The sequence below is a fragment of the Malus sylvestris genome, chromosome 8 (genome assembly GCF_916048215.2).
Source record: "Malus sylvestris chromosome 8, drMalSylv7.2, whole genome shotgun sequence".
NCBI classification, from domain to species: Eukaryota; Viridiplantae; Streptophyta; class Magnoliopsida; order Rosales; family Rosaceae; genus Malus; species Malus sylvestris.
This window is the reverse complement of record NC_062267.1, coordinates 25,504,376-25,527,623: the sequence shown is the minus strand read 5'-3', so window position 1 is coordinate 25,527,623 and position 23,248 is coordinate 25,504,376. Positions and strand designations below refer to the sequence as shown.

General features: G+C 39.5%; 2 protein-coding genes and 1 long non-coding RNA gene across 7 annotated transcripts in view; 2 read left to right on the top strand and 1 right to left on the bottom strand.

The window, feature by feature from the left end:
- Nucleotides 1-4,331: 4,331 nt before the first annotated feature.
- On the top strand, nucleotides 4,332-6,109 carry LOC126632447 (uncharacterized). The gene is made up of 4 exons (XR_007626731.1): nucleotides 4,332-4,706; nucleotides 4,903-5,045; nucleotides 5,161-5,246; nucleotides 5,827-6,109. It is a non-coding gene; the product is annotated as an uncharacterized LOC126632447 (long non-coding RNA).
- A 1,000-nt stretch (nucleotides 6,110-7,109) lies between these two features.
- LOC126632440 (probable rhamnogalacturonate lyase B) lies at nucleotides 7,110-13,072 on the top strand. The gene is made up of 15 exons (XM_050302864.1): nucleotides 7,110-7,261; nucleotides 8,022-8,143; nucleotides 8,264-8,323; nucleotides 8,758-8,877; nucleotides 8,969-9,088; nucleotides 9,404-9,545; nucleotides 9,754-9,924; nucleotides 10,324-10,479; nucleotides 10,598-10,704; nucleotides 10,876-10,966; nucleotides 11,091-11,232; nucleotides 11,319-11,475; nucleotides 12,246-12,362; nucleotides 12,496-12,622; nucleotides 12,708-13,072. Exons 1-15 carry the CDS (start codon nucleotides 7,220-7,222, stop codon nucleotides 12,969-12,971), a joined length of 1,938 nt encoding a protein of 645 aa, XP_050158821.1. The 5' UTR covers nucleotides 7,110-7,219; the 3' UTR covers nucleotides 12,972-13,072.
- The window catches only part of LOC126632446 (uncharacterized), a 24,102-nt gene continuing 13,866 nt past the window's right edge, over nucleotides 13,013-23,248 (bottom strand). Inside the window, exons 5-7 of one of the 5 annotated variants that reach the window (XM_050302870.1) lie at nucleotides 13,848-22,652; nucleotides 13,552-13,678; nucleotides 13,013-13,230 (exon numbers count right to left, since the gene is read on the bottom strand). In XM_050302870.1, the coding sequence (XP_050158827.1) occupies nucleotides 13,553-13,678; nucleotides 13,848-13,934 (213 nt within the window). In that variant the 5' untranslated portion in view covers nucleotides 13,935-22,652 and the 3' untranslated portion in view covers nucleotides 13,013-13,230; nucleotide 13,552. Of the gene's footprint in view, nucleotides 13,231-13,462; nucleotides 13,679-13,847; nucleotides 22,653-23,248 lie in introns of those variants that run through there. The other 4 variants (XR_007626726.1, XR_007626725.1, XR_007626730.1 and 1 more) reach the window with 4 other exon arrangements.

Here is a 23,248-nt window from a genome sequence, read left to right as displayed (position 1 = left end):
CGTGGTATGCTCCCACTATGTCTCATTTAGATCCCCTGACTGCCTAGTCTGAAACTGAGGTGGGATGAATTATAGATATTCAGAGCATTGCTCAAAGCATGCCGAATGCTTTTACCGATCTAGCTAAGTTGACAAGATCACATATACCTGCTGCAAATGCACTTGCAAGGATAAACGTATCTCGCGTACGTTGTAACAATGCTTGGGAAGGCCAGATTGTCCCTGAAGGTGGGGAGGCCACAACTTCCACGCGGACCAGTATATTGGCAGTTAGCCAATCATCTGCTTCAACCCTGAAGCATGGCAAACCCCTTGGTTTAAAGGATTTACAACCCCAAAAGAGGAAATCGGCACCAACTAGTGACCCTAGTTTGAATCCGACCATCGCTTACTCATCTATTCCAACGCATGAAGTTATTCTAGATTACGGTGATGTCTTAGACGAGACAACCCGACCTCTCGAGAATCGTAAAATTTCGGTCCATTATGCAGTATTGGATGAGATTTGGAATCGAAATAGGATGATCGTCGATGATGCATTTGTGTACACGGTAGCTACTAACATCATGCTTAGCGATGACATTGAACCATGTTTTGTTGATAAATGCCGACGTAGAACAGATTGGTCAAATTGGAAACAAGCAATCCATAACGTAAGGTGTTTGGACCTATAGTTCCTACGCCACCACATGTGAAGCCAATGGGCTACAAGTGGGTTTTCGTAAGGAAGCATAATGAAAAGAATGAAATAATGTGACACAAAGCATGCCTTGTAGCGCAAGACTTTTCTCACCATCCTGGGATTGGTTACGAGGAGATGTATTCCCCTATAATGGACGTTATAACGTTCCACTACCTAATTAGTTTGGTAGTTTCTAAAAAAACTGAATATGCTGCTTATGGACGTGGTAACCGCATATCCCTATGGGGATTTAGATACGAAAATCTACATGAAAGTTCCAGAAGGACTTCCATTACTGGTTTAAATAGTTCTAGACCACAGAACACTATCTCTATTAGATTGAGGAGATCACTCTACGAATTGAAACAATTCGGGCGGATATGGTATAACCATCTGAGTGAATATTTGACAAGTCAGGGTCATGTGAACAACAAATTATGCCCATGCATGTTCATAAAGAAATCATATTCCGAATTTGCGATCGTTGTAGTTTATGTTGACGACATGAAACTCATTGGAACTCCCGCAGAGCTTAAGGAAATTGTCGTTCACTTGAAATCAGAATTTGAGATGAAAGATCTTGGGAAAGCTTGATATTGCCTGGCCTGGAGATTGAGCATTGTTTAGATGTAATCCTAGTACATCAATCAAACTACACCCAAAAGGTGTTTTGACCTTTTAATGAGTATAAAGCAAAGCCTTCGAGTACACCTATGGTCGTTCGAACTCTAAATGCTAAACGAGATCCTTTATGTCCAAATGAGGATGAGGAAGATATTTTGGAACCTGAAGTTCCATACCTAAGTGCAACTAGGGCTTTATTATACTTGGCTCAATGTATTAGACCCGACATCTCCTTCACTATTAATCTTTTGGCTAGATACAACAATGCACCTACACCCAGACACTAGAATGGTGTTAAAGACATTTTCTGCTACCTCAAGGGTACGACGGATTTCGGCTCGTTCTACACCCACGAATCTTCGAGAGTTACTGCACCCCTTGATTCTCAGGTTAATTCTCACCTTGTTGGTTACACAGATGCTGGATATATGTATGACCCACATAGGGCAAGTTCTCAAGCGGGCTATGTCTTTATTGTTAGAGACACCACTATTTCTTGAATGTTTACCAAGCAAACGCTAGTTGCGACTTCTTCGAACCCTGCATGAAGCATAGCGTGAGTGCTCTTAGTTGAGAGCAGTCATGAAACATATTCAAAGCATTAGTGGTCTTACTTCTGTTATTGACCTTCTTACGACGATCTTTGAAGACAATGCAGCATGTATCGAGCAGTTAAAAAAAGGATACATCAATAGAGATAACACCAAGCACATAGCATCGAAGTTCTTTTATTCTCACCGGCAACAACATCATCAAAACATTGAAGTTAAGCAAATCCATTCCCAGGACAACCTGGCCGATCTCTTTACCAAGTCATTGCCCAAGTTTACTTTTCAGAAGCTCATCCAAGGAATCGGTATGCGTAAATTATCTGAGTTGAACTGCTTGTAGTTCTTTTATTTGGAAGTTATGTCTAACTCAAGGGGAGTATCCTAAAGCATCACTTGATCTTAATGTACTCTTTTTCTTATGATTAGAAGCATTTTTCCAGCTGGGTTTTTGTTACCTAACGAGGTTTCGACGAGGCACCCATCCTGGGATGATCATACTTCATTGAGTTCACTACTTTCGTCATGTTTGACGTTTGTTTTAGACATTATGCATACTTCTCAGTTTTCTCCTTAGTCTATGGGTTTTCCTTATGCCTTGGGTTTTACCATAGCGAGGTTTTGTGAGTTTTACTACCAATGCATACTTTCTTAAATTTAAGACTCGCATCCGCCCGTTGTACCGACTTTATCAACTGTTCTACCTTATCTGCTGAAGATCTAATACAATGTTTTGTTCGAGTATAGTTTAATTCCTATTAGAGTTGTAATCCTAAAAGGGTAAGGATTTAACCTATCTTACTACTATAAATAAGGGCACAATGGGGTGATACAATACTAACCTCACAATTAAATCTCTCTCTTTTCTCTCTCATTGTAGCCGACCTCCCCTCTCTATTCCCCTAGAATAGCTCAGTTAAATAGGCCTACAACAGGATGTAATTAATTTTTGTTTTTATTATAGGCGGTAATACTTTTTTATATAGGAGAATACAGTAGCAAGGATATACAGATTCAGAAAGGAAATACATTTTAAGTAATATATTTAAAATGTACATCAAGATGATATGTAGAATTCGTCGAATCAAGGATATACAGATTCAGAAAGCATGGCCAACTTGGCCAAACGATGTGCCACACCATTGGTAGAAGGATAGGACACATGTTAATCATCGAAGGAGCGAAGCTAATGCTTAAGGTTATAAAAAAACTAGACCTAAAGAAAGAATAATCCTTTTGAGGGCTTCCAATCACATGAACTAGCTGAAAAGATTCACTCTTGAGATGCGTGCGGTTTTGATGATGCTCCAAAGTGAGATGCACACCCTCCCTTAATGGCATGAACTTCGTAGCCTTTGGACTAGTGATATGAGATACCATACAAACAAACAGTCCTATAACTATGGCTTTGTCTTGAAACACAACACCAACGCAAATTTCAACGATCCATTGAAAGCCCTATCAACTTAGAGCTCTTGAAATGGTTTTAAGCCATTTGTTGGAAGTGTGTTCTAAAGGTTAATCATAAGATGATATTTTACAAACATTTCATATATTAGACTGATTTAGTGACTCATAAGAAATAAGAGGGTTTTCTTAACAATTGCAAAATCATCACGAAGTGGTGCAGTACTTCCCTCGTCGGTGTCAATTGTAGTGGATTTGATTCATAGGCTTGTTTTCTTATCGTTTCTTGTTTCAAGGTCTTCCGGTGAATCGTACGATGTTTACCTTGTGTATTTGATGGTGTTGGGTCCATCTTGTAGAGTTTACGCCTTGTGAGTTTTTCTTTCATGTTGGTTACGTGTGGGTCTCTCGTGGTTTAGAAATCATAGTTCCAAGGAGTTTGTTTTGTGTTGTGTTTTTTTTAATTTGTGATGTTGTTGTTTTTCCCTTGGTAAAGGACGCACATCTTTCTGATGCCTTATAGCTAGCAAGACTTCTTTGTCGATGGAGCATTGTCTTTTGCAAATTCATCAAAATATGATGCAAAGTTTTGTCCTCGTAAGCGTTGTCTTTCTTTTTGGTATGTGTGATTATGTGGCTATAATTTTATATTATATTTTTTTATTGTAGTTGTAATCATGATACTATTGTTATAACGTTCATGATTTAGGATCAGTTAACGTATGTAGGTCTCATCTCTATTAGAGAGATGATACAGATGATAGTACAACTATGTCATACGAGTATCATTTTTTATTATTAATGTTTCTTACCTTATAAAAACAGTTTGGTTTCATACATTCTTTTTTTTGCTTCATTCTCCCTCCCACTTCTAACCTCCCCACCCCCACCCCCACACCCCCCCCCGGCGCCCTCTTTTTCATATTATACATATACTAAAACTTAGTTCGGCTGGCACTGTTTTTCACTGTTCATGAACAGTGAAATGACGGAAATGCCCTTTGTTTCTTCTCATCCCACGTTTTGTTGTTTGCTTGGTATAGCAAAATTCCAATATTACCCTTTTTGCCACGGGTCGATCATCGTTGAAGGCTACGCTCAGACTTTCTTCTCGACTTTTCCTTCCGTTTCCATTTCTCTCTCTACGGTCTTCTCTTTTCTCCTCTCCTCATCTCTATATTCCGTTTACCTTTTCACTGCCATCAACCCTCCCTTCATTTTTCTCTCGCTCACAGCCACCGCAAAACCCCTCAAGCCCTCATACCCTAAAACCAACAAATTTAATTCCACAATCTCTCACACTTAATTTAAACCCTCGAACCAAAAACTCGATTTCAAGTATCAAGCAGCCAGGTTTTTGGGTGTTGGAATTCCGGCGAACTGTTTCTTGCCATTATTACCAATCTTCATGGCTTTGTCTCTCAGGTTCGATGCTCAAATTTAAGGTATGAGAATCTGAGTCTGAGGTTTCAAAATCAGGGAGGGTTTTGTTTAATTTCAATATCAGTGAGGCTTTTTTTAACAAGGGCTTCAATTCAATTAGGGTTTCGGTTAATTTCAATTTCATTTTCTGATATGATTTTTAATTTTGCATTTAATCTAATTATTTTGATTATAATTCAAAAAATTTGTGTAAAGTAGGTTTTTTGTTGGAGAAGTGGTGGACCTTTTAATTGTGCCTGCTGTGTTAGTGGTCATTGCTGGACCGGCAAGAAAAAGTCTACTGTGCATAACACCATGCCTGCATTTTTGCAGCAAGGACCAAATCAAGTAGAACTGTTTGGGTATGTATCCTAAACCTAATTATTGTAATTTAAATGGAGTCTACTCTAACAGATACGAATTTGTATTATGTTATCAAATTTTATTTTTCTAATTTTTGATTTTGGGGTTTTGCAGGAAGTGCTAATATACTGATTTTGTGGAATTTTTGTTATTTGCAAGGTTTTTTTGTCTGATATAATACTTTTGCCATCACTCTCCAGGTATGATTATGTTTATGTTTTTTTCTATTTCCAAATTATGTATTCTAAATATTTAAGGTAGGTATTTAAACTTAAATTGGTATTACTTGAACTGGAAGAAGGTTTTCTTAAACGAAAAACAATCTGACATGAAGCTTGATGATCTAATTGCGCATTGAGTTTTTTGTGTAAGGGATTTCGGGTTTTTCACCAAGTCTCTCTCTTATTTTTAGTTTTTGAGTTGCATGTAATACTTTATGGTCAATGAATATTGGTGTGTGTGTGTGTGTGTGTATGTATGTATAAAACTTAGAACCTATCAAACTGTTCCTATTGCTTTCCCCTGCCTCTCTTCTCTAAAGAAGAAAAGTGTGTTTAACCAAAAGCTAAGCATTTCAATGCACTTGCTATACACATTAACCACAAAATTTATTTAAAAATCTTTATTATTGATTTTTGCATTATTTGTTGGGATATTTCCATTCCCCTCTGTGCTTATAATTTTTAATGCAAGGAAAACAAGCAAGTTGGGAAATATTTTTGAGTTCCTTAAAAAAATTAAGATTACTGATTTATTTCCCTTATTTTAATGTTAATGCAGCTACGTAAAATCTACTTAACTAATGGAAAGGACCTAGCGTTTGGTTGTGGTAAAGTTTTGGTTGGTAAGTTCCTACTGTGACTCATGTGAATCTGTTGCAGAGTGGTTTTAGTGTGTGAATTTCATCTTTCAAGCATTATCTAAATTGCTTGAGTGCTTGAGTGCTTCAATGTTTGAATTTGATCTTTCAAATTGTATTTGCATTGCGGTCCATTAGGGAAATTTTTATTCTAATGTAATGGATGGCTTTGGTTAATAATGCATATCAAGACCTTTGAATCTATTGATTCAGATGTTTGAACACAATTGAAGCTCACTATGTTCTTTTTGCAGTTTGATTAGCAATTGTTAATTAGAGTTGCCTAATTTTTTTACTAAGAGTTTAGGGCCAATTAACAAATGTATTGAGTGATATGTAAGAGTCTAGAAGCAAACCTTTTGGAGAAGTTGAAGTCATTTAGAGTAAACTAAAAAAATTTGACTATCCTGGCCAACATGTTTTTTTTTTTACTATTGACAACTTCGCAACCATATTTACTGATTGCAAGAACTTGTTGCATTTGAAACCCGCAGCATCGTGCGGGCAATTTTTGCTAGTTCCTTATTAAAACTGGAACTTAAATGAAACTTCAACTAGTCACCAAACATTAATCACCATGCAGTTTTTCAGTGTGCAAGCAACAATGTATGAATAAGAAAGTTTAATCAGTTGACATCGACTTCAGACTTTAAAGGCATCAAGAATATTTGGTGAGCCTCTGTTTGATTCAACGGATTCGGATCATTGAAATTTGATTCAACGGTTGAAGTTATTATAACTTTTAAAGTGAGCCTCTGTTTGTAGTTGTTTGATCAAATTTCAATAGCACAGATTCCTTGATTTGATGAATTATGAGGAAAGAATTCTTTAACGAAAAACTCACGGTACTATTCACTTTAACGAAAAACCACATTTTTATACTAAAAAGTCAAACCTGATACTATTCACTTTACCTTTTATTTTGTCCTTATCATTAAAACTCAAAAATTTCACACTTTTTTCATTAATTTTTCTATCTTTTAATTGTAACCTAAAGAAGGAACAGATATGCACACATTGTTCATGACTGATGGGTTTGGTGCGGCTTTTTGCTTTTTACTTTTTGCTTTTTGCTTTTTGCACATCATAGAATAATCCACTTTTCAAATTCGCACGCAAGAGAGAAGTAAAAGAAAGAACGCTTAATTTTGAAGTTAAAGAAAACCCAGCACCAGCAGAAAGACAACTTCTTTATATATAAGCAATTCATGAAGTACCTCAAACGCCACGCTGTCATTGAGATTTTTGTTCTGCCAAAGAAGCAGGCTAGTAAGATCGCTATAGCTAGAGATCGATCGATCGAAGCCTCACTATATGTCATCTCAGAGCGTTCGACTGATTATTCAGGACCGTTATGTAAGTTTCATCATGCTATTTATATAGAACCCTAATGAATGTATATGCATGTATTTCAAGATTAGTTTGATCGTTAAGCGAAGTGAATGGATCCTATCTTTGGTCTTAGTATGTTTAACAGGATGCAAATTATGATAGAGCGCTACTTAATTTCATGTTAATATGGTTTTGATGATCTCGTCACTTCCTCATGTTTATGGCCTTTTTCTACGTAAACTTCATGAAAGTTACAATATGCATGGTAAAACAAGTGTGTGGGTGTACTCCGAAATTGTTGGAATTTCAGACAAAATAATACTGGCTAGCCAATCAGGCAATCATGATTACCATATGGTTGTGGTCATCAAAGTGAAACCTAACTTCCAAATTATATTTTGATAGAAGTGGCGATGAGTTCACACTCATGGTTATAAAATTAATAAGGTGACAGAATTAACCTTATTTGTTGAGTGGACTAGTCAACTGTTAAATTAAAACAGAAGCACTCAAATTTTTACCCTAATAGAGCATTCACATAAGTTCGCTCGAGGTTTCGAATTCGATTCTCCTCTCCCATTATCACTAAAAACATTGCAAGTACAGCCACACATAGGTTAGAGGCTTAATTAGAGCAAATCTCTGTCATCTTTTTGCTCCAATGAGCATTTTCTGGCATTACTAAATTGTAATTTATGTCAAAATTAACTTAAACAAAGTGTCTGAGACCACAAAAAAATTGTCATTTGCGTAGTATATTGTATTGAACCTTTTCCGCAAACAGGTGGTCATGGATAATGGCATACTCCAAGTTACGTTATCAAAACCAGATGGAAATGTTACCAAAATACAATACAATGGCATCGACAATTTGCTCGAAGTTCTTGATGAAGAAGTAAATAGAGGGTATATATACTTCACCATGTAACTGCTTATAGTTGTTTTCTTCGTTCATGATCAATGTTGAAACAGTACCAAAATTAGGTATGAACAGTTTTACTTATACTAAAACTTGGAAATTTGAAGGTATTGGGACCTTGTTTGGAGTGAAGCAGGAAGTGTGGGCACAACCGGGACATTTGATGTGTACGTAATACTACTCTACTATTAATGCGTTGATAAAACTAGATATAAATCTAGTTTTGCAGGCCCATTGGACTAAATCCTTAAAGGGGAAATGTGGCAGAAAAAAAAGGTCCATTGTACCTAAATCGATAAGAAAATGAATTGTACTAAATCCAATAGCAGCTTAAGCTTTGGACTTAATCTAAGAGTCTTTAAATTATTGATCTTTACATCTCTTGTATCAAATCGTTTAGTCAACACTACAAGAAAAGTTGCCAATAGCCGCTAACATATTAGTGGTATAAAATGAGGTGGATAAAACTCTATCAACGGCTAAAGGTGAACATTGCCTTTACCCATCTCATTTTGTACAATAATGCTAGTGGCGATATTGTCAACTTTTCTTGTAGTGTTCGTGGCTTCTCTTCTAAGCAATAATTGTGGCTCCTGTACAGGATTAAAGGGACAAAATTCAAGGTTAGAGTGGAAAACGAGGAACAAGTAGAGATCTCCTTCACAAGAAAGTGGAATCCGTCTCAAAAGGGAGAAGTTGTCCCTCTCAATATAGATAAAAGGTTTGATAATTCATGTAGTTCTTAAGAAATGAAAATCTTGAACTAATAATCGAGTGTCACAGTCTTGATAACATGACATTACATTTTGCAGATTTATAATGCTTCGTAATTCTTCAGGCTTCTACTCATATGCCATCTATGAGCACTTGAAAGAATGGCCTCCTTTCAACCTTCCACAGACTAGGATTGTCTTCAAGCTCAGAAAAGAAAAGTAGCGAAAACTTTCTTCATTGTTTTCTATCTATAATCAAGTTAGCTCTATAATTTGTAGTGGTTGTTAAGGACACTTAAAAATAGTAATCCAAATAGTAATCGTTGTTCCTCCGTAGTGCAAAGTATGAACGCAAAATGATTAGTTTTGTTAAAAATTGCGATTCCTTGCAAGAGATCATATTTCAGCATCGCAGCACTACGAAATCTTGATTCAAATAATGTAACGTTAACAACTTTTGTATATAAGCTAGTATGTTATTTACTGGTAATACTAATTGACTGTCTTTAATATTTTTGGTGGGTGATTTATCAGGTTTCACTATATGGCCATAGCAGATAACAGGCAAAGATACATGCCCCTCCCTGACGATCGATCATCTGAGAGAAGTCAAGCCCTAGCTTACCCTGAAGCAGTCCTTCTTGTCGATCCTATAGAGCCAGAATTCAAGGGAGAGGTAAATCTATCCTCCTCTATAAAGAGGTCTAGCTACTAGCTAGGGTTAATTACGAAAATATTCTTGAACTTAATTGTATCAGAGTTCAAGACTAGGGTTTATCGTTGGTTTAGTAAGGTTAGGGTTTACCAAATTTGTATACAGAAGTTTTTTCGAAAATAAGTACAATATTTATTAATAATAAAAAAAATACAATTGCAAATTGTAGGTGGATGATAAGTACGAATACTCATGTGAGAACCAAAACCTGCATGTTCATGGTTGGGTATGTATGGACCCACCCGTCGGCTTTTGGCAAATAACGCCCAGTGATGAATTTCGTTCCGGTGGACCTCTCAAACAGAATCTCACCTCCCATGTTGGCCCCTATTGCCTTGCGGTAAATGACATAACTTGTTGCATGCAACGGCAAAGCTATGAATTTAAATAAGGGTGAACTAATTCAATTTTCTTAAAATATGAGTGGTGAAATTTAAACATTGAGGGTAGGCTAAATTTTTGTTTTGTGCAATAAAGACCATAGCATGCTTTATCTTAACAGCGAACAATTTCATCTTTTAAAACTTGGGGAGTGCTAGAGGCCAGGGCAGTCACTAGTTGGCTCTGCCCTTGGTTGCATCCATCGACAACAAGCAGTGTTACAAAATACAAGATACACATCTCATGTCGAAAACTTAACAGAATAGAATATTTGAAAAAAAATCTACATAATTAACTATATTATACTTTATTTCTTCTTAGAAATAAGTTGATTTATATTGTTGAAAATACAAAGCAGATGTTTCTTAGCGCTCATTATTCAGGAGAGGACCTAGTATTGAAGCTGAAACCAGATGAGTCGTGGAAGAAAGTTTTTGGCCCTGTATTCATTTATCTTAATTCTGCGTCCGATGTAACTGATCCATCACCACTTTGGGATGATGCAAAAAAACAGGTCGACCTTTTTTCTTCTAATTTAAACAAACTCTAAACGTATTTATATTCATTTATGTTCAAAAAATTCAAAGACTAATAACTAATAAGTAGCTAGAACATTTACTTTGGATATTCAGATGATGACAGAAGTGGAAAGCTGGCCTTACAAGTTTCCTGCTTCCAAGGATTATCCGCCGCCGGATCAACGGGGTAATGTTAAGGGTAGAATACAAATTCTGGATAGGTACTAGTACTTAACCCAAATAAAAACACCTCGTGATGTAATATTACTTAAGCTAACTAATTAGTAGATTATTGGAAGTATATAGATATCATGAGAATTGAATATACAGTCTTTTATTCCCAGTTTTTGTGAAATTCGTCCAAAACTATACTTAAATCTATACATGTCTAGGTATGTTAGTAAAGATCGCATACCTGGAAACGGTGCGTATGTAGGCTTGGCACCACCAGGAGACGCTGGATCATGGCAAAGAGATTGTAAGGTGATTTGTTTTCTCAACTTTATAACCGAGCAAGTACTGTTTTCCAAGAACTCGAAAAACAGGAACTAGTAGGAAAGAGTATTGCAACTCAATTGGTTGACAATGTTTGCATTTTATATATCAGGGCTACCAGTTTTGGACTAGGGCAGATGAGAAAGGATATTACTCTATAGAGAATATACGCGAGGGTGACTATAATCTCTATGCATGGTGTCCTGGTTTTATCGGAGATTATCGATATGACGCAACTATTAGCATAACCGCAGGTCTATCTCATATTTTTCTCTTCCAGAAGACTTGATGAATTACCGTTAAGATCAATACTTTAATATATGTCTAATATAATAAGCAGGTTGTGATATTGATGTGGATGATATTGTATATGAGCCTCCAAGAGATGGACCAACGTTGTGGGAAATTGGCATCCCTGATCGTTCTGCTGCTGAATTCTATGTTCCTGATCCTAATCCAATGTATATCAATAAACTTTATGTCAACCATCCTGATAGGTTAGTTTTCGAGCTTGGTTAACTGACCACTCCATCTCTATGGAATTTAAATTTAGCCACAGCAATCTACATCTGACTACTACAGTACTATAGTACTATAGTACTATAATAGTCCGTGAACGTATAAGCGATTATACATCACAGATAAATGTTCTCTTGCCAGACATCTTTGGCAAAGATAAGTTGGCTAGTTGCCACCATTCATCAACTTGATTTTGGCTTTTGCCTGAATGTGTGATCTAGATTCACAATTAGCTACCAACATAGACATCAGTCTGGCAAGAGAACCAAGAGAAGATTTTGTTGGAAAAGTTAGCAAGTTAGCAAGTTAGCAATTTGGTTTAGTTTTATGTTAGGGTATTCTTTTGTGGTATTTTATGTATTAGGGCTTTCTAGGTAGTAGGATATAGATTATGTTTGCTTTCCTATTAATCGTGAACCCTTTTGTTTCAAGATCAGGTCTTTATAAATACAACTTTTGTGATTTTATAAAGTTTGTGTTCTTGGTTTTAGTCAATAGAATAAGAACAATTTTGCAATGCGTTTTTTTTTCTTTTGTCATCCTTTCATTTGCTAACACATTTTCCTATATGTGTGTGTATGTTCGGTTGAGAGTATTAATCCTACATCGGTGAAAGAAGGGACCCTACACGTACTTATAAATAATTGGTTACTTCCCATATTGCCAGTTGGTTTTATGGTGAAACCTCAACTTTCTTCACATTCCACTACATAAAAGATCTTGAACATTTTCTTACCTACACTTTCAGGTTTAGGCAGTACGGATTATGGGAAAGATATCAAGAGTTATATCCTGATGAAGATTTAATTTACAGCATCGGCACCAGTGACTACACTAAAGATTGGTTCTTCGCCCAGGTTCCTAGGTGGAGTTCTTCCTAACCTACATTGGCTTTACTTTCTCAATGTGTCATTCTTTGTGAGTAGTTAAATTAACAAATAAATTTCAAAATTAAATCCGTAGCCTTAACTTCGAGCCTTTTGTTTCACAATATATAGGAAGAAAGATGATGAAACATATCAAGGCACTACATGGCAAATCAAGTTTCAACTTAAGCATTTCAGTGAAAGTGTTACCCTCAAACTTCGAATAGCCCTTGCCACTGCAAACATTGCAGAATTACAGGTACATGTTATGTGTAGAATTGCATGTAAGTGTAACCAAAGCTCTAACTAATCTGGTTGCTTTTCTTGTTCTTTTCCTATTGAAGATTCGAATAAATGATTCGAAAGCAGACCCTCCGCTGTTTACGACTGGAGTTATTGGAAAGGACAATACAATTGCTAGGCATGGAATCCATGGTCTGTACTGGCTGTATAACATAAATATACCAGGCACATTGCTGGTGGAAGGAGCCAATACCCTATTTCTAACGCAAACAATGAGCACCAGGCCTTTGGCTCCTTTCCATGGACTCATGTATGACTATATTCGTTTAGAAGGTCCATCATCTTCTTCTTCCAGTACCACCTAAATTCTATCTGTGCTTCTTTAATGAACACAAATTAATGAGGATAATATTAAAATTTAATGTATAAATACCTTAAAGTTATCATACTCTCTGGCTATTTCTTATTTCTTATTTGTTGTGTGTTTTATGCACTTGTTGGATCATACGTGAATGCACATTATTTACACAGTATAAATAAGTTAAAGTAAGAGTAGTGTTATCCACACACCTATTTTGACTTCTCACACATCTCCCTTAATTTTCTGCTATCGGATCAAATGAACTGAAGAAAAAAAAAATTCAATTCCTCGTATTTCTTGAAAAAGCAATTCGATTGATGGGATTTGGTATGATACTTATGATATCATCTAAATCGATGATATTTATGGGATTGATATTCAAATATTTTGGGCAAAAATAACATGGGAAATAAAAATGGGTGAATGCTGAACTACCGTAAATTAATTGGTAGGATGTGAAGCAACAATTTTTCTTCTTATATTCTAAGGACAATATAAATCAATTCAAAATTTTAAATTGCAAAATATTCTGCTCAATTATAACAAAATAAAGAAATATGGAACTGTTAGAGCAATTACATTACATTAGGGAGAATTGTGGAGTCTGTTTTTGGTATCCTCAGCGGCATCAACTGCATCAACTTGCATTTTGGCTGTCTGAAGCTCAGCTTCTGTTGCTTCCTTCTCATTCCTTGCTGTCAACTTCTTAGCCTGCTCCAATATCAATCAACCGTCAAAAAAATTAATATCGCACAAGAAAAAAACACCTTTACATACATCCGTTCCAGCCGGTGGCACGGCTCAAATCTGCTTTAACCAATGTGGTTACGCTCACGTCTGTAAATAGCTAATAAGCCATTAAGGCAAGAAACAAACTAACCTGACCAACGAAGCATGCCTTAACATAACGAAAACCCTCTTGCAATGAAACAGTGAAAGACAAGCAGTCGTTCTTCAGGCGAGACATGATCGAGTACGAGTTTGAGATTAATTTCTTTACTTTGAGCAGTCGGGAGGATTAGCACTCATCCAAAATCCACAGAGAGAGAGTGAAGAGAGAGAGAGAAGTTCAGTAGGCGATTTGTTTTGTAGGGTGTGTGCGCAGAGTCTCGAGAGTCGTGGCAGCTAAACAACACATCCACGTCTTAGACTCTTAGCTTCCTCCTTTATTATATGATGGAGTCTAGAAAACCATTTATCTTTAAAAACCCATTAAAGATAAAAACCCATGAATTCTAGATAAAAACTTGTAGATATCGAAATTTTGGTGAAATAAATGTTGATCAATAATTAAAATTTCAACGTTCACGTGTCAAATAAATTTTACACATACCATGTGACTCAACGAAAAATCGAGAAGCATTAGAAAAGTCATCAAACTTGACACGTGTCAACACTTGGTAGAAATGATTTATTTCATCTGATTATTTAAATCCAAAAAATCAAGTTTTGGAATTCTATAAATAGGAAACTAAGACATTCACTTTGGGGGACCAATTCATAACCAATTCACAACACACCAAAGCCTTGAAGCCTCGAAACTCTAAAGCTCTCAAGCAAATCCCGAAGAATCAAGAAAGCCCTCTTCATTCTTCGTCAAAATCCTCCTTCAAGATCAAGCACCAACGGCCCTTGAAGAAACTTTCACCAATTCAAGATTAAGCCCCAACGACCATTGAAGAAAGTGTTCATCATTCATCATCCATTCATCCTGAAGATTAAGCCCCGACGGCCCTTTGGATCAACAACATCAAATCTACCCATTACAAAGATAGAATCAGATGCTAAATTTGTAGAAGAGATTGTAACCCTTAAATCATTAATACAAATATTATTTTGTACACGTGTTCTTATCTCATTCATCGCAGGAATTCCCGTGTTTACAAATTTGGCACGCTCGGTGGGACATTTCTCTACCTCTCATCTCTATCTTTGAATCCGCAAAAAGCACAAATGGCATCAAAGAAGGCTCAAGTTGTTCTCGCAACCAATGAAAGGAACAAGAGCGTTATCACCGCAGGTGGTGTCACTTCGGGCGTCACAACTCGAAGCAAGGCAAGAGCTCTTTCTGCCACCACTTCTACCCCTGCATCAACTCTGCCGAAGGAACAAGAGCACCTGAGGCACGAACCTGTGATCACTCTGGCCTCGCTAAGGGCGCCAAGGGAAGAAAGCCCAAGAAAGTACTCTGGTTCCATGCCTTCCGATGCTGACTCAAGCAGCATCGCAGCCATGCAAGGCATGACCACTGAAGCGACTTCAAACGATGAGCAGCTGGCTCATATGAATGAAGCGATCGCAAGGATAACACGGATTGTGGAAGAAAAAGACTCATAAATCGTTGCACTCGTTAATCAATTGGATGCGTAGCAAGACGAGAAACCAGACCTAAAGGGTAATCCACTAAAGAGATGAGCTGACGAAGAAGATGAGCCTCTGGTGGAGAAAGCCGATGTGAAGCCGGAGTTGGACCAATCAGCGTCACTCATGGGATCTCTCTTTATCCAACAGCTGCAGGAGATGATCGCTAGCACCATCAAGGCACAGTACGAAGGAAATTCACATGACTCTGTACTATACTCAAAACCCTACTCCAAGAAAATTGACGCTTTAAAGATGCCGATAGGTTATCAGCCACCAAAGTGCATGTAGTTCGATGGAAAAGGAACCCGAAGCAACATGTCGCCCATTTCATTAAAACCTGCAACAATGCTAGAACAGAGGGAGACTACCTTGCCAAGCAATTTGTACGCTTACTGAAAAGAAATGCCTTTGAGTGGTACACGGACCTAGAGCCTGAGTCCATCATAGCTGGGAGAAATTGGAAAAGGAATTCCTCAACTGCTTCTACAGCACCCGTCGCACTATGAGCATGCTAGAGCTAACGAGCACGAAGCAATGGAGGGATGAGCCAGTCGTGGACTACATCAACCGATGGCGCAATCTAAGCCTCGACTGCAATGACAGGCTCTCAGAGATCTCTTCAATCGAGATGTGCGTCCAAGGCATGCAATGAGGGTTACACTATATCCTTCAAGGCATCAAACCACGGACCTTTGAAAAGTTAGCCACCCGTGCCCATGACATGGAGCTGAGCATTGCTCACCATGAAAAAAAAGAGTCAATTACCAACTTCAAGAAGGACAAGGTGTTTGCCCCAAATGCAGATAAAACTGGGAAGAAGCCCGCTAAGGAAGCTTTTACTGTCAACACCGTGCCCATCAAGACCTCATCCCCGCCTATCAAGATCTCCTCCAAAACCAAAGCAAAGGAGATAAAGAGAGGTGAGCCTCCTCGCACCCAAGACAAGTACAAAAGCACCTTGAGGGAATTGGAGTAGAATGCATACCCTTTTCCTGACTCAGACATGGATGCAATGTTAGACGACTTGCTGGATAAAAAGGTGATTGAGTTACCAGAATGCAAGCGCCCTGAAGAAATCAATCGCGTGAACGATATCCTTGGTACTGCAAATACCATCGTATCGTAAGTCATCCTGTTGGCAAGTGCTTCGTCTTCAAAAAACTCATGAAGCTAGCGCAAAAAGGGAAAATCGAGCTCGACCTCGAAAACATGGCCGCAACACATACTACTACAATTGCATTTGGATCCTTCGATCCGTGCCTCTCCAAGCGACACCTGACCATTCTTATCAATGCTCAAGTTGCACAATACCTTCTGCACAACCATCACTGGGGGCAAACGAACAAGATGCACATACAGATAATGAAGAAGGATGGACCTTGGTGACCTTAAAAAAAACAAGGAAACCAAAACCACAAGTCACAAGACCAAAGGTGGAACAAAGGAGAAAGCACCATTGCTGCAACAGTAGGAAGTCCAAAAGAAACGTAAAAGCTACTAAGCCAACGTATGCTGGGGAATCTATTGAGCAAGAGCCACGCATTCCTATCTCCTTGCACAAGTAGTTCCCGAAGAAATCAATCGCGTGAACGATCCTAGGTACTGCAAATACCATCATATCGTAAGTCATCCTGTTGGCAAGTGCTTCGTCCTTAAAGAACTCATTATGAAGCTAGCGCAAAAAGGGAAAATCGAGCTCGACCTCGAAGACATGGCCACAACACATACTACTACAATTGCATTTGGATCCTTCGATCCTGTGCCTCTCCAAGCGACACCTGACCATTCCTATCAATGCTCAAGTTGCATGATACCTTCTGCACAACCATCGCCGGGGGCAAACGAACAAGATGCACATACCGATGATGAAGAAGGATGGACATTGGTGACCTTAAAAAAAACAAGGAAACCAAAACCACAAGCCACAAGACTAAAGGTGGAACAAAGGAGAAAGCATCATCACCGCAATAGTAGGAAGTCCAAAAGAAGTGTAAAAGCTGTTAAGCCAACATATGCTGGGGAATCTATTGAGCAAGAGCCACGCATTCATATCTCCTTGCACAAGTACTTCCCGAATGACTTCTTCCAACAGTGCACTATCGCTACATGTCACATGGTCAAAGTAGAAATGGAAGAGCCTGTCCTAAACCTGAAAGTGTAAGCAAAGTTATCGCCACTGAGGGAGAAAAAACTCTCATGCTCGAAGAAAGTCTACCAACACACTTTAGCATCAAGGAAGCGCTACGATTACCAAAGAAGATGCGAAGAGCATTGGCTTGGCAAGTCCTGACGATCACGTAGTGCAAGAAAGCAAGAACGAAGGCTTGAAGCTTCGACCACATGAATGTGCCACATGCTGTGCCATCGAAGACGCAATCCATTTCACCGACGAAGACTTGCTGCTAGGATCCAAGCCTCACAACCGTCCTCTCTTCGTCTCTAGGTACGTAGGGGAGCACAAAGTCAACTACATGCTTGTGGATGGTGGATCAGCTATAAACATCATGCCAAAGTCAACAATGACTACAATCGGCATCAAGGCGGTTGAACTGTCCCTAAGTCGTCTACTAATCCAAGGTTTTAATCAAGGAGGACAAAGAACAATGGGCATAATCCGAGTGGAGATGACTATTGGTGAACTCAAGTCAAGTACGATATTCCACGTGATTGATACAAGAACTTCTTACGGCTTGCTCTTAGGACGGCCTTGGATCCATGCGAATGGAGTAGTACCGTCCACCATTCACCAATGCTTAAAATTCTACCGAGAATGAGTGAAGGTGATATATAACGACACTAAACCATTCACCAAAGCCGAATCACATTTCGCAGACGCCAAGTTCTACATGGATGAAGACATGGTGCCCGAAGCTCTTCCAAAAGAGATCAAATCCACGAGCAAAGCAATACCTAAAAAGCAGGAGTGGCAAGCCATGCCCAAGAAGCAAGAAGAAGAAGCTATGTCGTCTTCAAGCAAGAACGATGATGAGCTTTCTAAACCTGCAACAACCAAAGGGAGCATGACGCCCTCAAATGGACCAAACACACCCGTCTTCCGATACATCCCAATGTCGAGAAGAAAAAATGGTCAATCTCCATTCAAAACTAGAGCAAGCAAAGCCGATGCACAGCAGCACAAGAATAATGTAAAGTTGCTCAAGACGAATGCAATTTTGCCTCTAACACAGCTAGGCGATGCTAAGGTTGCAAGATTACCACAAGGCTTCGTAAAAGCTCTACCAAAGGGGGTGGAACCAAGCTTTCTCCCAACCAAGAGGACCGAATAAGGTTTTAATCCAAACGCCTACAAACTCATGTTGAAAGCTGGGTACGACTTCACTTCTTCTTCGAATCCTGGAAAGAAGGTTTCAAACACCGTCAACAACAAAGAACGTGACCTCACCGAGACTCAAAAGAAGTTGAAGAAGCATGGTTACAGAGTTAACAACAACAAAGCTGGACTTGGCTTCACACCAAATGCACCCGTGAAGATTTCAAGCAAAGAGAAAAATGCTAACACTCAACACATCAGCGTGAGCATTGAACAAGATCAAGAGGAGCTTAAATCTGCCCCTCGAACGTTAGTCTTCGATAGGATGAATCATTCAAGACCCAGAACATCAACACTTGATCGCATTGGTGGTTAAAACCAAACCTCTGTCTTCAAGAGGCTTAACAGGCCAACATCCCAAAGCTCTGTTTTTTAAAGGTTGTCAAAACCTAAGAAGCAAAGCAACACGGCTAGCTCTCCTCCTCGACAGTCAGCTTTGGAAAGACTTGAAGACAACACAGCTAGCTCTGTTTTTTAAAGTTTTCTGGAAATAGGGAAACAACATCAAAGGAAGAAAAGCTCGAGAGGCTAGCAGAAAAAGGCGATATTCGAAGCTCAATTCCTTCAAGGATGAAGCGTCAAGCAATCTTGGAGGTTGACACAAATGGACCACTGAAAGTAAGAAGGCGCACCATCATCCACACTGGACAATCTTCATGCCAACAAGCCCAAGAGGACGACACTGAAAGGGAGGTCCAAGACATCTTCCCCATCACGATCCAAAAAGACAAAGGGGATGAAATCCCTAAGGAAGACGTCACTTCTGGCTCTTTCGACTCAAAGTCGTCGCCTCGACTGCTGGGGCATGTTCCAAGTCAAGCGAAGTTGAAGGATGGACTCATGTCGCTTCAAAGAAATTACACATAAAGCCTACGTCGCATCCACAAATTCACCAGTCGAAAAGGGGGCAAGAAACCATTATTAATACACTTTCAAGCCTGGATGAAGCTGAGATTGACAACATGATCGAAGGTGATCTAATTCAAGAGGTCATGGACTCAGGATGAAACTTAAATGTTACCTTTAAAAAAATCAGGGGAACTCTGCGCTTGCATAGATTTTTGTAACTACAACACCCGAAATGACTACTCTGAAGAGAAAGTCCAAGATGTCTTCCACATCACGATCCAAAAAGGCAGAGAAGACGAGATTCCCGAAGAAGATGTCACTGTTGCGCCACCACAACTGGAGGATGAGGGGCAAGCCACGGTTGATGATCTCAAGGAGCTCAACTTAGGCACAAAAGAGGAGCAGAAACCTATCTTCGTAAGTGCACTGTTAAGTGCGGACAAGATAAAAGAGTACTACCAACTGCTATCAGAGTACAAAGATGTCTTTGCTTGGACCTACAAGGAAATGCCCGACCTTGACCCTGTCATCGATGTGCATCATCTTGCAGTCAAGCCTGGAACGCGACCGATAAAGCAAACTCAAATGCGCTATCGATCCGAGCTCATTCCACAAATCGAGGCAGAGATTGACAAGTTAATCGAAGCAGGCTTCATTCGAGAAGTGCAATACCCCTAATGGATCTCCAACATCGTCATCGTCCTTAAGAAATCTGGATAAATACGTGTTTGTGTAGACTTCCGGGACCTCAATGACGATTGCCCGAAGGACGACTTCCCCTTGCCAATCATCGAAATCATGGTGGACGCAACCACTAACCATAAGGCACTGTCATTCATGGACGGCTCTTCTACATACAATTAAATTCGTATGGCTCTCGAAGACGAGGAACTAACAGCCTTCCGCACTCCAAAAGGTATCTACTACTACAAGGTGATACCCTTTGGTCTGAAGAACACTGGAGCTACATATCAATGTGCAATGCAGAAAATCTTCAATGACATGCTACACAAAAACGTAGAATGTTATGTAGATGATGTGGTGGCCAAGACAAAGAAAAGATCAGACCACTTGAAGGATTTGCGAATAATGTTCGAAAGGCTGCGAAAATACAACCTCAAGATGAACCCGTTAAAATGTGTGTTTGGCGTCACCTCCGGAAAGTTCCTCGGCTTCATTGTCAAGCACCGTGGTGTTGAAGTGGACCAATAAAAAATCAAGGCCATTCAAAGCATGCCTGAGCCAAGAAACCTGCACGAGCTGAAAAGTCTACAAGGACGACTAGCTTTCATCAGACGTTTCATCTCCAACCTTGCAGGGCGTTGTCAACCGTTCATCTGACTCATGAAGAATGATGTTCCATTTGTATGGGACGAAGCATGCCACAATGCTTTTGAAAGCATAAAAAAGTATTTCTCAAGTCCACCTGTCTTAGGGGTGCCTGTGCTCGGGAAACCACTCATATTGTATATCGCAGCTCAGGAAAGTTCAGTTGGAGCACTCTTGGCACAAGAGAATGAATCCCAGAAAGAATGAGCGCTCTACTACCTCAACCGAACTCTCACCGGCACCGAGTTGAACTATTCCCCAATAGAAAAGATGTGCCTTGCCTTGGTGTTCGCCATCCAAAAGCTCAAGCATTACATGCATGCTTACACTATCCACTTGGTTGCTAAAGCTGACCCGATCAAATACGTCATGTCCAAACTAGTCTTAACAGGGCAACTCGCTAAATAGGCGTTGCTTCTTCATCAGTATGAGATCATCTACGTCCCCGCTAAAGCCGTCAAGGGGCAAGCGCTAGCAGACTTTCTTGCCAATCACCCAATCCCAACTGATTGGAAAATCTCAGACGATTTGCCTTACGATGTTCCTAACATGGACGATGTTCTTCGACGGATCTGCACGAGCGGACGAAGCGGGGGCAAGAATAGTATTCATATCGCCATAAAAGCAAATACTACCTTATTCCTTCCAACTGAGCGAATTATGCTCCAACAACGTCGCTGAGTACCAAGCACTGATCATCGGGCTCCAAATGGCGATCAACATGGAAATCATAGCTCTCGAGGTATATAGCGACTTCAAGCTCATAATCAATCAACTCTTGACTGAATATGAGGTGAGGAAAGATGATCTTGTCCCATACTTCATACATGGTGAAGGATTGCCTGAAACATGCCAAGCATGGTGAAGGATTGCCTGGAACATGCCAAAAGGTGCTAAGCCTGCCAATTCCACGCTAACTTCATACATCAACCACCTGAGCCATTACACCCTACAACTACTTCATGGCCATTCGATGCATGGGGATTGGACGTCGTAGGACCAATTACTCCAAAGTCATCTGCAGGAGAATCTTACATCCGAGCTACAATAGATTACTTCTCCAAGTGGGCTGAAGCCATACCCCTAAAGGAAGTAAAGAATGAACCTGTCGTCTGTTTCATCAAGGAACATATCATCCACCGATATGGTGTGCCTTGCTACATCATCACTGACAACGGAAAACAATTCTCCAAACGACTCGTGGACGAGCTCTGCGAGAAATACAAGTTCAAGCAGCACAAGTCTTCCATGTATCATGCTCCGGCTAACGGTCTTGCAGAAGTATTCAACAAAACATTGTGCAATCTCCTGATTAAGCGAAGCATTTTGGGCACACCGGACAACACATAGGACTCATACCCAAGCTACGCCTTATTCTCTAGTATACCACTCGAAAATCAGATCCCCTCACTAAGAATGGTTATACAATAAGGCTTGACTGATGAAGAGAATGCAAAGCTGCGCCTTCAAGAGTTGGAAGCACTCGACGAAAGAAGGCTCGAAGCTCAACAACATTTGGAATGCTACCAAGCATGGCTATCCAAGGCAGTCAACAAGAAGGTCCGCCCAACGTCTTTCCAAACTGGAGATCTCGTCCTCGCATTGCATAGGCCTATTATCACAATTCACAAGACAAAAAGCAAGTTCACATCAAAATGGGATGGACCATACGTAATACAAGAGGTCTACATCAACGGTGCCTACTTAGTCATGGCAGAAGACAGCTTGCAGATCGATCCCATCAATGGCAGATTCTTGAAGTGCTACTACCCCTAAAACAAACGCCATACTCCTGGCCCACAAAAGCATAAACTGCGCACGGCACAAAAAAAATGCATTTGAACTACGTTATGACTTGATCCCTCATCAACAGATGGTACGTAGGCAACTTGAAACGTCAAAACTTCAAGTACAGTCACACCATCTAAAAAAAAAAACACTTTGAAGATTGAAGAGCAAATTCAATAATGTAAATACTTTATTTCTTTGAAAGAAGGAATCGGCTCCAAAGCCTTATTACAAGAAAAAAAAACAGAAGATACTATTTGAAAACCATGTCCCTAAAACTACGAAGGCGATCTTCAAGCAAGCCTTCCAAATAGTCTACCTTGGTGGGAGACAAGATGGGCAACTCTATAGTCATGTCTTTCTCTCGTTCTAGGCGCGAAATCTCCTCTTGGTACTGAGAAAGCGTAGTTCTCTGCTCCGCGAGAACACTTTCAAGTTGCGATGCTTCGATTACCAACTGCTCCCGCTCTCGCGCCAACGCATCTAGACGCACCTAGACAGAAGTTTAAAAAGTCACTGTGACATGATAATCTCTTGAAACAGCTTGCTGAGAAGACTGGACTTGAGCCAGTGACAAGTTTATTGTTGCTAGCTGATGAGCTCTAACATCTGGACTCAAC

Bases quoted from the DNA above. Each gene is read 5' to 3' on its own strand.
- LOC126632440 (XM_050302864.1), top strand. From the start codon at position 7,220: ATGTCATCTCAGAGCGTTCGACTGATTATTCAGGACCGTTAT. The intron at 8,324-8,757 runs GTACGTAATACT...GCTCCTGTACAG, and splicing joins ACAACCGGGACATTTGATGT to GATTAAAGGGACAAAATTCA. The intron at 8,878-8,968 runs GTTTGATAATTC...TACATTTTGCAG, and splicing joins CCTCTCAATATAGATAAAAG to ATTTATAATGCTTCGTAATT.